We start from the raw sequence: 15075 nt of genomic DNA on the forward strand, positions 1-15075 counted from the left end.
CAAGACTCCAAATTCTGTGTTCTCGGGCTCAGCAACACATCTTTTAAAAAATCTAATGATATGGCATCTTAACTCTGGGATCTGTTGCTATTCCTGCTCCCAGAAAATCAAAACAACACAATCTAAGCACGAATGTATAATAGTCTCATTCCACACGGATCTGAAGAACCTCTTATAAAAAGATTGTTTGCAACCTGGTTCCTGTACATAGGACATTAAAATGTTGGTTTCAGCAACATTATAAACAGTGATGACAAAAAGAAACATTTCCACATGTTCCAAATGAAAAAAAGGTAAAATAAGTCAGGAAATACAGTTTCAAAATTATTAAGATGGTAGACCAGGCAATCCAACTCAAAACAAAATAAAATAAAACCCACTCAGTAAAGTCTGGGGAAAAGTATATACTGAGTATGCCAACAGTTTTAGTGCAATTTTAAGATACCAAAGCTTCACTAAGACTACTGGAACACCTTGTATTTTAGGCCAGTTATAGAAGAAAATATTTCAGTACAAAAACTAATAAAGATGTAAAAAATTTCATAATTTTCTAGTTTTTGTGATTTTGAGCTAGAAAGGACCTCAGAGCCAACTAGTCCAACCCTTCCATTTTGCTTAAATCTTCCATAATAATAAAAAACTAGATTCAATTTTTAGTAATTTCTTGAATATTAAGTATGCTACAAAAACCATCAATAAGATTATTAATTAGATCATTCACGTGGTCCTCTGAAATAAAATCAATTGGCTAAGAAAAAGTCTTTTAAAAAGTCATGTTCAACCAACTGACTATATAATGCTATATTTTAAACACTCAAAATGCAAAATTTACTATGGACTATAATTTAAATATATATAGTATCTATAAATGATACATATTTCATTTTGAATATTGCTCTTTTGGTTTCTGTCTGAAACAGCTAATTAATTTAGTTGGTACAACTCACCTTGGTAGAAACTCTTTCTTAAATTTAAGTTGCTGTTCAACACAAAATAAATAATACCATGTATGTCTACTCTGTCTTTGTGATCAAAGAAATATTTGGCTCTTCCCTTTTCTAGCTGATGGTCCCCCCAATACACTTGTGAGATAGGGAAGGGCAGATAAAATTATTTTCATTTTGCAGAAAAGGAAACTGAAGCACAGATTGGGTAAGGGATCTACCAAAGGTCACATTGTTATTGATAAAACAAGGAATGTAAAGGAGTTTCTCCTCATACTCAGCCTAAAATGCTAAGCACTAAATCACCCTTTCTAATTATCAGGAATATTCACAGAGTTGTCATAGTAAAATATCACATTGTGATTCTGGTCTTAGTTTAAGCCAGGTAACACTGAAGAATATTTTGGGGGATAAACTTTTGTCTTTTATTTTTAAGGTAAATTGGATACTGACAACAACTTCAATTAAATTAGCAAAATATTTAAAATCTGTACAAAGGCACAGATTTGATATTTTAGTAATATAATCCCCATTTTATCACAATTTGTTGCTTTATGACAGGTTTGCTACTAAACTACCATTCTTTAAAACAAGTAGTGCCCCAATTTTCTCATTGTGCTTTTAAAAATAAAACAAAGTACACACTGGGTGACTCTAGGAACACACAGAATAATTATTCATTTTGTTACACTTAGAAATGTGAAGCTGAAGTTGAAGATACTTTAGCAATACCATCTTATTAGGAGATGTTGCCTCAACTGGAGTTTCATTCGACATTGCTTATTAATGTCCTATAACTAGATTTGTGGATAATCAACTAGTGTAAGGTGTACTGGACCTCATAAGGAAGCTGTGTTTTATATACACACATACACACACGCAAATATATTTTAAATCCCTATTAAAATGGAAGCCGACTTAACTTAATTTAAAAGCGCTTTGAAAATGTAAAGTGCCAGATTAATCTGAACATTATATATTTACTCACTTATGGTATGGTGGGTGTATACTGCAGTATCAGAGGGCTAAGACTACTGTTCTTCACAGAAAGGAATTTATCTTAAAAGTATATTCTAATAGTTTTCTAATTAGGAATCATTAGTTATAAACTATTTCTGTATTCTAAATAGTTAACTATCCTCTCTTTTTGTCTTTTTTTTTTGGAGGGGGTAAGGCAGGGCAATTGGGGTTAAGTGACTTGCCCAAGTTACACAGCCAATAAGTGTTAAGTGTCTGAGGCTGAAATTGAACTCAGGTCCTCATGACTCCAGGGCTTGATCAAATTTGCCATTAAGTATTCACAATGAAATAATTAAATTCTGAAAGACTATTAGAAATATCTTCTGATTATACTTGAGAAAATGAGTATGAGGCTTTCTGCAAAATAAAAATAAGATATTTGTCTCTAGTAATTAAAAAAAGATTGTAATTAGATGATGGCATGAAGGTCAAAAAATGAAAGAAAAAATGATGTGTCATAGCCTATTTCAAAACTGTATTTGTTTCTCTTCAGAATGGCTCCAGACAGTATTTATTTTATACATAAAATGAAATCTGTGTCATTTTGGATGTGGTAGATTCATGGACTGTTAGAGCCGGAAGGGACTTTATACATACTATCCCTTCATTTCACAGTCTTAATAGGTGAACCTGAGAGAGTCAAATAGCTGAATTACCATAACCAAATCAAGCAGACATGAGTCCATATTGTGAGTAAATTTGATTCCAAGATTTTTTTCCCTAATACATATTTGCCCTACTTCCTCAAAATGTTTTATCCTTAACATTTTCATGACACTGTGTCTATCACATATTTTTGACTGCTTCATCAAGAAAGAAACAGGATGAAGGACATATGGATTTTAAAAAGTTCCACTGGGAGTTAAATAGTCTAGATATTGGTGAAGAATCCTATTTATAGTAAAATAGTATTTGAAGAAAATTTCATAGTTTTTTAAAAATAGGACCAACTGAAGAGTAATCAAACACATTTTAAACAACTATTTATAAAATATGACAAGGTTATTTAACATTTTAAACTAATTTTCTTTTTCAGGGTCAAGACCTGTGATTTCATCTGTGTGGGGAACTCCTAGTGAAATGTTTTTCATTTGTAATCTGCCTTTTTGAAATAATTGTGTATTTATAGGTTTAGTTTTTTCCCTTTGGTGATATTGTTTTTACTCTATGATATATATTTTAATGAAGTAAACATGGCTGACTGTCTAACAATATTTTCATTCAAAGATCATTTGTACTAAAAGATATGTCAGTATATGCTAGCATAAATAGACGAGAAATTCAGGATCATTTCTTGGTAGTTAATTAGGTGATGTAAATCCCAACTGGTAAACTTGAATACTCCTAAAATATAGGATTCTTCACAAATGATAGCTATTCATTAAAATGCCTAGAATAATTTTTTTTCAAAGCCAGATACATCATTTAGATGTTTAAGTTCTCCTATCTAGTTTCTATTATTTTGAAGTATAGATTATCAGAATTTTATACCCTTTAACATAGCCACTTAGATGTAAAAATTTTCTAAATATGTTTCTACCTTCTGAAGAAAATATCTTGACATTCGGGTCAGAGAGGAAGAGGCACATGCCAGGTATGCATTATTTTCCCGAACTTAGCATGAAACTATTACAAATGGTAACTACCAAAGATTTCTTCCTGTAAACCACAAAATATGCATTCAGTCTGAAATGTTTGCATAGACTTATTAGATTTTAAATATACACATGCCTAAACCAACACATTTTAAATTTGTTTTTCCCTATGTTTATTATCATCAAGATCTTTTTGAATGTTTCTGCAAGTTCATATATTTACAATGACTTTTGACAGCCAAAGAGTTTGGCTATTGAGTTCAATATGAATATATAGGTGTATATATATATAAATAAAGGATATGTAATCATGTTTGAATAAAAAATACAGAAAACTCACACCTGATTATTGTACACAAACATAAAACTAATATATATGTGTATATATATATATTGTAAATTTATGTCTCAGAAATGGTGATTCAATAAAATATAAACTGCATTAAGTACAAATAAATCTATATTTTTAGCTTACAATTTTTGTTAATAAATCTACTTATGATTCTACTAATGATGCGACAATATATTTATGCTGTCCCATAAATAATAGGCTTACTTTATTTTAAATGTTTTAAGGAAATATATTATACATTTATTATTAAATATCTTTAAAACATTTACCATTCAAATTTTGTAAAAACTTCTGAATTTATACCCTATACAAGTAAAGATTTTTATACAGAATAATGAACAATATTAACTTTTTTATAAAATCATTTAAGTATATACAAGCCCTAAACAATTTTCTTCAAATCTCTTTAACTTTTTCATCAACAAAAGCCAGATTTCATTTGTTATTTCAATCACTTGACAAAATAATTTATTATTATTACTGAAATACAGATACAACTAAAATTGTACCTACTGGATATATTAATATTTAGAATAAAGAAGATAAAAATTTACTAGATATAACCTTGGAGTAAAGAAAGAAAATGTTATAAAAAGGGCAAAATTATAAAATTGTGAATAGCAGTGTTTCAAGAATTAATGTCTAAGTAAATCCAATATTTCTTTTATTTCACCCGTATTATGTTTGATGTAAAGAAACCTGTTACAGGTAACTTTAGATTGAATGAAATAACATTTCAGAGATATTGACTAATACACATGTAAACCTCTTTTATAGAAAAAGCTAATGTAGGAGATTTGAGAAAAATACTAATAAAATAATATGCATGTGAATCTAGGGAATCATATTAGCTTTTCCTTTGTTAGAGATCAATAAGAATGATTTATCCTTACAGAGAGATAACAGTCTTGTTAAACTAGAGGTAGTCCTACTTGAAAGTATATATCACACTTTTATACTGCTCAAAAACCCAGAGAAACATTTTCAGATTTTCATGAAAATGTTTTTTGCCAGGGAAACATATAATTTCATTTAAAAAATGTGAATTCTTCCTGTAGCAGAGAATTTCCCCCAATGTTAGCAGTATATGTTCTTAAAACAGAGTGGATGCCATGATAAAGAAAGACAGTGTGGAGGTGGATATTCCTTGAATAGTATGGAGTTAAATTGCTCACACATGGAACCACTTCAGGCGGGGCTAGCAACAGCTGGTTGAGAGTTTTTAAGGTGCCTTTAAACCTTACTTCTACAGTCCACCAACCAAGTGGGATAATTTTCCAGCCTCCTAGTACTATCACACACAGATTCTGTGAAACAGGACTGCAGACAAACTACAAGGTTTGTAATTGTTTAGCCCTTAGAAGATAGAATTAATCCACTGGATAATATTTTTTAATTAGAAAGGAACAACAATCAAGAAAAAAAATTCATATTTCTAATCTGGGAAAAAAAAGTGTATAATTAACTGTAAATTCCTAAATTTTATTTTTTCTCTTAATCACTGTAGCAATTTTCAAATTCTGGAATACCAAGCAACAGTAAGTAATTTCAGTTATTAAAGCATTTTCTAAGTGGCTTCATAGTTTATAAAAAAAGATATCAAGTTATAAACCAAAGTCAAAATGGAAAGCCACAGCAGAATAACTTTTTTTTAACCTGTAGGTTTGGGGTTGGGAATGTATCATGTTTGATTCTGTAAAACATGCTAAATTTCTTATTTATCCTTTCAATCTTTTCTATTTTATTTCAGGAAGTCAAATAATGCTACAAAATGAGATGCTTTTATGATGGAGATGCCCACACTTGGGGAACTAATCTCATCATAAACTCTGTCTTAGAAGCACAGAATCTTGAACTGGAAGGAAACTCAGAAATCATTTAGTTTATCCCCAAATCTACATAATGAATACTTTCTACAACATTCCTGACAAATGATTATACAGTCCTTAGTGAAGTGGTGAGGAGTAATAACACATTTTAGTCACTGATGGGCTGCACTGTACTCCAAACAAAAAAAGTTTTGTGATCATCTACCAGTAACCACGAATTCAAAGATCCTAGGATACTTGTTCCATAATTTGGAGTTGTATAACATAACCACATGAAGAAAGACAAGACTTTTCTGTTGGTACTTTCTGAATATGTAAATGTGTAAAATCCCAAATAGTATGTTCCATTAGAACAAGGAATTCTACACAGATAGCACCGAGTAACCTTTTCTGAAATAACGCACCTAGCAAATATAGTACTTTCCTAACAGATATAAAAAAAGTTGCACACAGTTACTATTTCCTATACTATCCTAAAATAAAAGTGATATCTGACACAATCAGGATAATTAAAATGATTGTCGCTAGATAAATAAATCTGTAGTCCTCCTGTTTTGAGTTCCATTGATTTAGTGTTGCTAGGCGGGAAGAAAGGTTGCCTAAATGTTTCCACTGAGAAGCTAATCGCTTTATTAGGCCTGTATAAAAACTCTAAGTAGCCCTTAAATGGTCATGTCTTTAAAAAATCATAGTTTTTTGGGGAACAGCTAACTAGAGCCTTCATAATAGGATAATAAACTCAAAACCATTTTGGAAAGCTGCCATCTTTAACTTCATGCCAATTTTTTTTTTGCCTCTAACATTATTTACTTGTCCATAAATGATCATTTCTATTCCAAGATTTTCATTTCCATAACTCCAGAAAGAGGCCTTCTTCAAGATCTTGTATTGTGGTTCAATCCAGAGAGGCAGTAAGAAGTGTAAAATACTCTACAGTGAAATATCAGTTAAAGTTAATATGTGTGTGTGGCAGAAATTTAACATGTATAGAGGGAGCAGAAAAATGGTTGGAAGAAAAAAGAAAATGGACTCATAAATGTGAAAAAAAAATCTAACAAATGTAATAAAAATGACAATGTATATGTTTACTCTTAATTGTCAATGTGGTCTCAGGGCACAAAAAAATGCTTTCATCCAAACATTTCTAACAATCTTGCTAAGACATAATGAATGGAAAAGTTTATTTAAAATCACAATCTCATCCTTGCTTAAGGTTGTGGGAAAGTTTACATAGTCCCATAGAATAAAATTCTAGTCATTTAAAATGTATTCTTTTAAAATTAATTAAAAAATCAATGTTTAAGAAAATATAGAACTTTAAATAGAAGTTTAAAGGCACTGGTTTTATCAAATTAAGATTCTAAATGACTTAAAATTCCTATGTCTATGCTCATTTGGTTTTCTCAAATTCACAGAATAAGCAATATTTTAAGAAAAAGGACTTACTAAATTTGGGGATTGCAATAAAAACACCTTTGCAACAAAATAGCACCTATGTATTTTCTCTGCTTATTTATCAAAACAAAAGCTATTCTACAATTTAATTTTAATTTTGCTAGATTTTGTGTTTATGATACTTGAAAAAATAATCTATCCAAATTCACTGTGGAACCTGAATAAGCATGAATATCAAAGCGTCAATTAGGATGGGGAAATGTCTATATTCATAGTCCAAAATTTATATTGCTATTTTAAAAATTAAAATACTACAAGTTACAATGCTAATAACAATAAAAGCATTATACAATTAGCCACTAAAAATCTAAACCACTAAGCTAATCTTTCACCTTGAAATAAAATGCAGTCAGAAATGTCAAAAGTTCTTCTTAGTGGGATGAAAAATAATTATGAAACAGGTCACTTGAAAATCTTTGGAGAAAAATGGTTTATTAAAGCTTTATGGAGTCTTAAAAAAAACTATGATAACACTACAAAGCAACATATCTAGTTTTGAAAAAAATTGAGACAACCTTTTTGCAGTAAACAACTTAAGTTCAATTTCTTATTGTGGAGAATCAAGAACTAGAATACTATTCATAAAACTTAAATTTTACTTTCTCAATCATGCACTTTCAAAATACATTTAGGGGCTGAGTCTAAGATGACTTAAAAGTGGGATAGGAATACCCTCAGGAAATGATGTAAAAAGAAAATGGATTTTTGGTGAGGTGACAGATATTGTAAAAAGCAAATACAGTGCAGAGAGAGAAGCCTTAATAACAAGAAAAAAAATTAACAAAATATAAAATACTATTGCCACAGTGTCCAGAGGTGTTGAAATAAGTTAAACACAATTTGGCCTACTCTAACACCAGTCTATAACCTTTAAAATATAAGCATTCTACTAACATGTTCAAATTAACATTTTCTTTCAGACACGAAAAACCAGAAATGTTCAATCTTTAGCAGTAAAAGAGCCCTCCTTTTGCTGCTTACACATAAAAATCCGAGTTCATGTTGTCATGTAAAAATGGGAAGCAAAACCACAGAGATCAACTATTTTTTAAAAATATTTTTACCTACTTTGCACAGGAAGGAAGAAGCCAATGATTTTGGAAACAAATTCATTTACTGTACTTGTTATAGTCTAATTACACATCTCAGTTTTTCTGGGACACTACCAAATTCAAGGGAAAAAGTGTATTTTTAGAAACTGAGGTTTGATGAAAGGATTATATCTTATCACATGATTTGTTTAAGTTTTTGGTTAAAAAAATATGTTCACCTCAAGTCTAAAAAAAGCAATATATGGAGTAATGGCAGCCAGCCAATTTCCAGACTCATGAAACAGGGTGGACAAAAAACTTTGGACAAAGAAACAAACTGCAATGGCAAGCACCCAATTAGAAATACAACTGGGAGCAAAGAAATGGAAAGGAGACAGGCCAGAAGGAATCACCTGCTAAATAAAGCTCAAAGGACACAATACTACAGATCAAGATTGAAATCACGCTTATGAAGTGCTCTAACGGTGAAAAAATTGTCCCTTTCTTCTTGAAATTTATATCTAAAAGCTCTTTATAAAGAAACTATCTTTTTGGGGACACATCCTTTATTTCTAAGACATGTCATAGTTTGAGGTGAGCTTGATTAGAAAAATGGATAGTTGAATAAAATCTACAAAGTAGTTGTAGAGCCTTTTTTCTTTGGGTTAAGAATATTTACAGTATTGTAATTGATAAACATTTCTTTCCCTATGTTAATTTTTCCATTCCTTGAGCCCTTACAATTTAAAAATTGCCTCCTATTAAAATTTTAATTGAATAACTTTCTGCTATATTAGTTTTTTAAAGAGCCAGTTCCCTAAAGAAAAGGATATACATGTGAATGATATATTTATCATAAGGAAATATGATTTAGTAATAATTTCCCCAAATTTATAGAAAATTATTTAAAATGAAAAGATATTTAATAACACTATAATAGAATTAATCTATAAGACAATTATTTTTGCCACAATTTAAGTGGCTTAACATAAATAAACTTAGTCATTTAGGAGTTATTAGGAACCTGATTACATAAACAAACCTCTTCTCTTATTACTGACCAAGAGAAGACTACAGTGAATAATTAATATATATGGGGTAAGAGAAATGAACAATAAATTAGAGATGGTCCCCCAATAAAAATCTATTTCCTAGTGAATGTCTAAAACAGCTAAATAAAAGAGGCAAACAAGAACACATTAAATTGAAGTTATGTTCACATAAAATAATATCTGGGAATATATTTTAAAATAATGTGACATCCAAAATAGATTTTATAAGTCTTCTATAAATAAAGTTATTGCAGTTCTACTAGTCTTCTAAAATAATTTCTCATACAATTAAATGCATTCATTATGTAATCACTTTAGAAACATTAGAAGCATTAAAATTAAGACTTGAAAATTTCAAGTAGAAACAGAACTAATACTGGAATTCAAGACAGGTATATTGGGATGAGCATTAACTGTTTCAGGAAAATGGGTATACGATTTACTAACTTACTCTCTCAAAGGTGTGATCCATCTTTCCTAGATAACTGAAGGAATTAATGCATTTCAGGATATCTAATATATACATTCACTCACCTGAAAGGATCTCATCTTGTAGATAGTGATGGACTCTGGGGAATCATAATTTCTATAAAGCTAAAAAACTGATCTCTTTCTTAATTTCTTTTCTATAGTATTATCTTTATTCATATCTCAAACACTGATATTAATATTCAAAAGAAAATAGTACCCCATTAACTAGAACTTATAATGGGTCAAGTCACATACTCCCCAAACAAGAACATTCATACAGTAAAAATGCTGTGGGAGATGGCAGTGGTGGACTTGGGTGGAATTACATTGTGGTACATTTGGTACTATCTGCCACACTAATGGTATAAAGGTATTCATACATCTCTTTATGCTTTGTTCATACACATTTTCATTATCTACTGATAAAGAAGACAGTCATTTCATCTTAACATTTTGCATGCAGGGAAACTGTTTTCTATTTTAGTAACCTGAAAGCATGAATTTCAAAATGTAATGCATTATATATTACGAAGTCTGAATCCAAATTTAAATTGTACTAATTACAAGAGTATAATATATTAGTGACCTTTTGGTATTTATAATTAGGGGAAGGAGAATTTTGAAAAGGGGGGGCATTACTATGGACTTAATCTGAAGCTTTTTCAGAGTAAATTCTTGATTAAAAGATGAGTTATTAATTTGTGGTTTAACTTAACTTTTCCTTCCTCATTAATTACATCTGTTTTTTTGCTTATTTTATCTCTTATAAGCTCTTCTATAAGAGGAAAAAAGGGGAAAGAAGAAATGCAAATTATATGTATCAATTTTTAAATGTTCACTTTAAGTTAGCATCAACCACACCACCAACAGCATATTGTTTGAGAATTTTTCTTAACTATTTCCTTTATACAAGAAAAGCCCGTTAGGTCTATACAGCAACTACATAATTTACTACTTCACTATGCAATTAAAAAAAAAACCTCATAGAATAACATTTGCTATTAATGGAAATTTTGATTAATATTAAAATTTATGTTTCATTTGCATATTCTGTGAACTATTTGTGGATTGTGGTAATTCATCCTAGGCTTTCCCATCATTACCTTAAATACCTAGTGCACAAATAATCCCTGACTCAATAAGAATTATGAAACCATTGGGCTCTTTCAAAAATAGAAAAAAATTACTCTTAGTAATCATTAAGAAGAAAATGTGAATAAAATTTATAACAATATTTTTAAAATACCATTATTGGACATTTAATTCCCAGTGACATCAATTACATATTGATTTAATATTAAATATATTACTACATAAACAGTGCAATATTTCAGTATTCACATCAGGCTAAAGTTAATGCTGCTATTATCTTTGATGTTCCCATCAAGAAAGTAATAAATAAAGTAAGCTCATGCCCAAATCCTTTCCCAAACACTCAAAAGGTTATCATTGATTAAAACCCCCCCCCCCAAACAACCCACGTTAGTCTTGGCTTTATTATGCATATTCCTGTAAATGTAGCTAATCTTGATTTTCAGAGGCCTTACAACTCCCTATGATTTCTGTAAAATAAAATCTAACTACAATTCCTATAACCTTTTTGTTGTTGTTGTTTGCATAGGGAATGGATTTATTTTACTTTAAAATGCAGCAAGCTCTTAATGAAACTTCTTAGACAAAAAGTTAGCACTTTAAGATTTTCATATGAGTTTAGAACTTGAGCAATAAAAGTGCTCTGCATAAGTTTATAAAATATTTTTCATATTTAAAAGTTAACAACTGAAATGTTTCAAAACAAATCACATTTATGATGCTAAAATAATTATATACATAATAAACTACTACAGGAGGAAATCCCTCCCTGTAGCACAACACAGTGTACAGTTATGAAGCACAGTGTTTAGTAAAATTTCCCTTTAGTTTGTCCTCACATCAGTGCATAAGTGGCTTACGATTTCACCATACAGCCAGGCCTATTCTATTTGTTGCATACAAAGTAGAAAAGGGATGTGAGGAGTAATTTAAAGTAGATAATGGAAAAAATGGTTAAAATACAGTACATATGCTATAAGCTGTGCACTTTATAAAACAGTCTGCTTTCTTTTGTCACACTCCTTCATAAAGTGCAATGTGACTTAGAAAAGAGATAAATGTACCCTAACCTGTTTCAATAACCATTGAAAACAAATTGCTAGGAAAGAGCAGTGTGTAATTAAAAATATACGTAGCTCAACATGCATTTTGTATGGATCACAAATACATACCACGGGATGCTATGTTTTTGAATCCTTTTTAAAAAGAAAAAGATTTACATTTTATAGGTTGTCATCATTTGTAACCATAAACTAGAAACAATAAGTTTTTCTCAAGAAACCTTTTCTCAAGAAACAAACGTATTTAACACACTAAATTTATCTCAAATTCCTTATGAAAAACCAACCATCTTCATTGGTACGTCATTGAGCAAAGGGTGCACAGTTTTAAACCCCATATCATCCAGAGTGGAAACAGTCATCTTAGCATAGGCCAATTCCTGTTAGCAGACATCTAAAAAAAGTAAGACATATTTTGTAAGAAGCTCAAAGCTAAACAGTTTGGGAAAATCTCTAATTAAATTTACTGAAAGCTTTGCTCTTTTAAGAAAAGTACTGTTGATATTATTCTTGATTTCCAAACAGTGTTAACACTAGCTCTATTCACAGTAATATACTGTGTCCGGAACAACTGGACAAGGACAAACCAAACAGGTTATTTAGAAGAAATCCATTAAAAGGCAGAATTCAAATGAGAGCAAGAGGACATGGCAGGTATTTTTTAAAAAAATCAATAAACATTCCTCAGTTCTAAATCAGGGGAAGTAACGGTACAGCACATCACCAATTCCATTCCCACCGCCGCTACATTCTTCAGTCAGAGAACTGGAAGATGGTTTCTGGATTACTGCTGTCAGGATTACTCGGCTGCAGCGTCTTTGTTGGTGTAGTTTTATCGTGAGAATGAGAGGAAGAAGAATGAGAACTCTCACTCGAACTGCTGCGCGTCTCCGTGCTTGTGCTAGTTTTCTTCATTTTCCTTCTCTTTGCAAGAGGAGCCTTATCAACGTTCTGAAGGCAGAATCCTTCCCTCTTGTACTTGTTAAAGGCCTAATGGGAATAAAAATGATGTATTTAGAGTAAGTATAGATTAATATAAATTCCACTAATAAGTCATGACTTCCTGTAACAAGAACCAACATTTTTGCATTCCCTCCTTCCTGACTGGGCAGTTAGGTGGGACAGGGGATGGCTCTAGACTCTAGAGTCAGTAAGACATGAGTTGAAATTCAGACACATTCTAAGTGTGGGATTTGGGGCAAGTCACTGCCTTCGTTTCTTTATCTGTAAAATGAGCTGGAGAAGGAAATGGCAAACTACTCCAGTATCTTTGCCAAGAAAACCCCAAATGGGATCACAAAGATTTGGAAACAACTGAACAAGAACAACTCTCTTGCCTTTTATATTGAGGAGAAATCTTTTAAAATCACCACCTCTGTATTATTTAGGATGGTAAAGTAGGCCATGGAAGGAATATTCCTAAAAGTTGTGCAGCATAACAAAATTGCCCCTTTGAAATACTACATGCAGACCAATGGTTCTATGTTATCTCTGGAAGAAACCAATTAGACTCAATTTAGCAAATTGTTGGTTAACTGGAAATATCTGAGGAATGCTAACAATTCAGAACACCACCATTTTACTGGCTTCAGGTCTTTGAAATTTTTATCACCAAGTACCCAAACAGAGCAGCCATGTTTCATTACAGTTCAGCTTAATTTAGAGTTTTCTTCCTGACTCCAGGTCCAACACTCTGTGCCCAGTAACTTGTTCCTGGTTACTACAAAAAGTTCCTCATTGGTACCTTGGCTAATTCCTCACCACAGCTATGTTGAAACTACTCTCCTCAAGTCCCCAGCTCCAGCTTTTTTGGTTCAGTCATTTTTAGTCATTTCTGACTCTTTGTGTCCCCATTTGTGGTTTTCTTGACAGAGAGACTGGAGTGGTTTTCCATTTTCTTCTCCAGCTCATTTTACAGATGAGGAAATGGAGGCAAACATGGTTAAGTGACTTGCCCAGGGTCACACAGCTAGGAAGTATCTGAGGCAGAGTGCTCTATCCACTGTGATACCTAGCTGTCTCCCCACCCCATCCCTATATCTGTGAATCCTGTACAATCTAGGCCACCTACATAAAGCTCTCCTATTAGAATTTCTCTTTTCTTCTTCAAGACATATGCCCCTATCCTGACATTTTTCTATTCTGTCCTTCTTCTCTTAAGTCTCAAAGGAAACACTGTCCTTCTTTCTTAGAAAATCTCTTTAGACTGTATTTACTTGTTCTGACTATTCCCATACAACACTTATTTTTCTTGAATTACTAGTAGTTCAGCACTTTTGTATATAATCAGTTCCTGTAATAGCATGCACTTCATGTTAGGCTGAAAATTTATCCAGTTTCTTTACTACTAACAACAACAATAATAATGATAGTTAATAATAATGCTTACTATGTGCTACATACTGTGATAGTGCTTTTTAAATATTATCTCATTTGATGCTCACAATAATCCTGTGAGGTAGGTGATGCTCATCTGCATTTTACAGATGAGGGAAGTGAAGGAAACAAAAGGTTAACTGTCTTGCCCAGGGTCATATAGCTAGTTGTGTGACCTGTGTGGCTACATTTGAACTCAGGTCTTCCTGACTCTAGGTCCAACACTCTATCCTGCAACATCTACAATACACACAGAAAAACACAGACACACACATGCACACACTCCCACAGTATATCTTATCTCCCCAACTAGACAGCAAACTAGTCGAGGGTGGGTACTGGATATTCAACTTCCTTTGCACTCCTGCTGGAATTTTGTAGAATGTTACATACATAATAACTACTTACTGAAGGAATGGCTTAATTTTAGTATAAATTATGTGGTTTCAAACAAATGTTTATGTTTTTTTAAAGGAAACAGCTTGGAATTTTTTCCCCTGTGGCAAGTCATGTTATAAACTGTTTAAATTTGCTACTAAAATTATGGAACTGTTAAGTAAAACACCCAACTTTTACAAATTTTGAAATTCATTTTGATATTCAAATAAAGAGTTATGTGGAACCAGAAGTAAATCTGATTCATTAGACATATTATTTTCTACATGTTAGCATATATTGAACTACCACACAAATTTTTGCTTTTACTATAAATCCAATATTTAAAAAATAGGACATATACTATCTGTAAAATTGCATTTATGAGAGAATTTCATTCATAACATTAAAAGTAAAATCAT

At 31.4% G+C, this 15075-nt stretch overlaps 1 protein-coding gene across 2 annotated transcripts in view; it reads right to left on the reverse strand.

The window, feature by feature from the left end:
* Positions 1 to 2414: 2414 nt before the first annotated feature.
* Positions 2415 to 15075, reverse strand: part of RPS6KA5 (ribosomal protein S6 kinase A5) — a 261593-nt gene continuing 248932 nt past the window's right edge. For both annotated transcript variants that reach the window (XM_069085996.1, XM_069085998.1), the window contains one exon: positions 2415 to 12892. In XM_069085996.1, the coding sequence (XP_068942097.1) occupies positions 12656 to 12892 (237 nt within the window). In that variant the 3' untranslated portion in view covers positions 2415 to 12655. The remainder of the gene's footprint in view (positions 12893 to 15075) is intronic.

Source organism: Petaurus breviceps, unplaced genomic scaffold, assembly GCF_028583685.1.
Source record: "Petaurus breviceps papuanus isolate PSGF00001 unplaced genomic scaffold, PetGlider_PUasm1.0 177, whole genome shotgun sequence".
NCBI classification, from domain to species: Eukaryota; Metazoa; Chordata; class Mammalia; order Diprotodontia; family Petauridae; genus Petaurus; species Petaurus breviceps.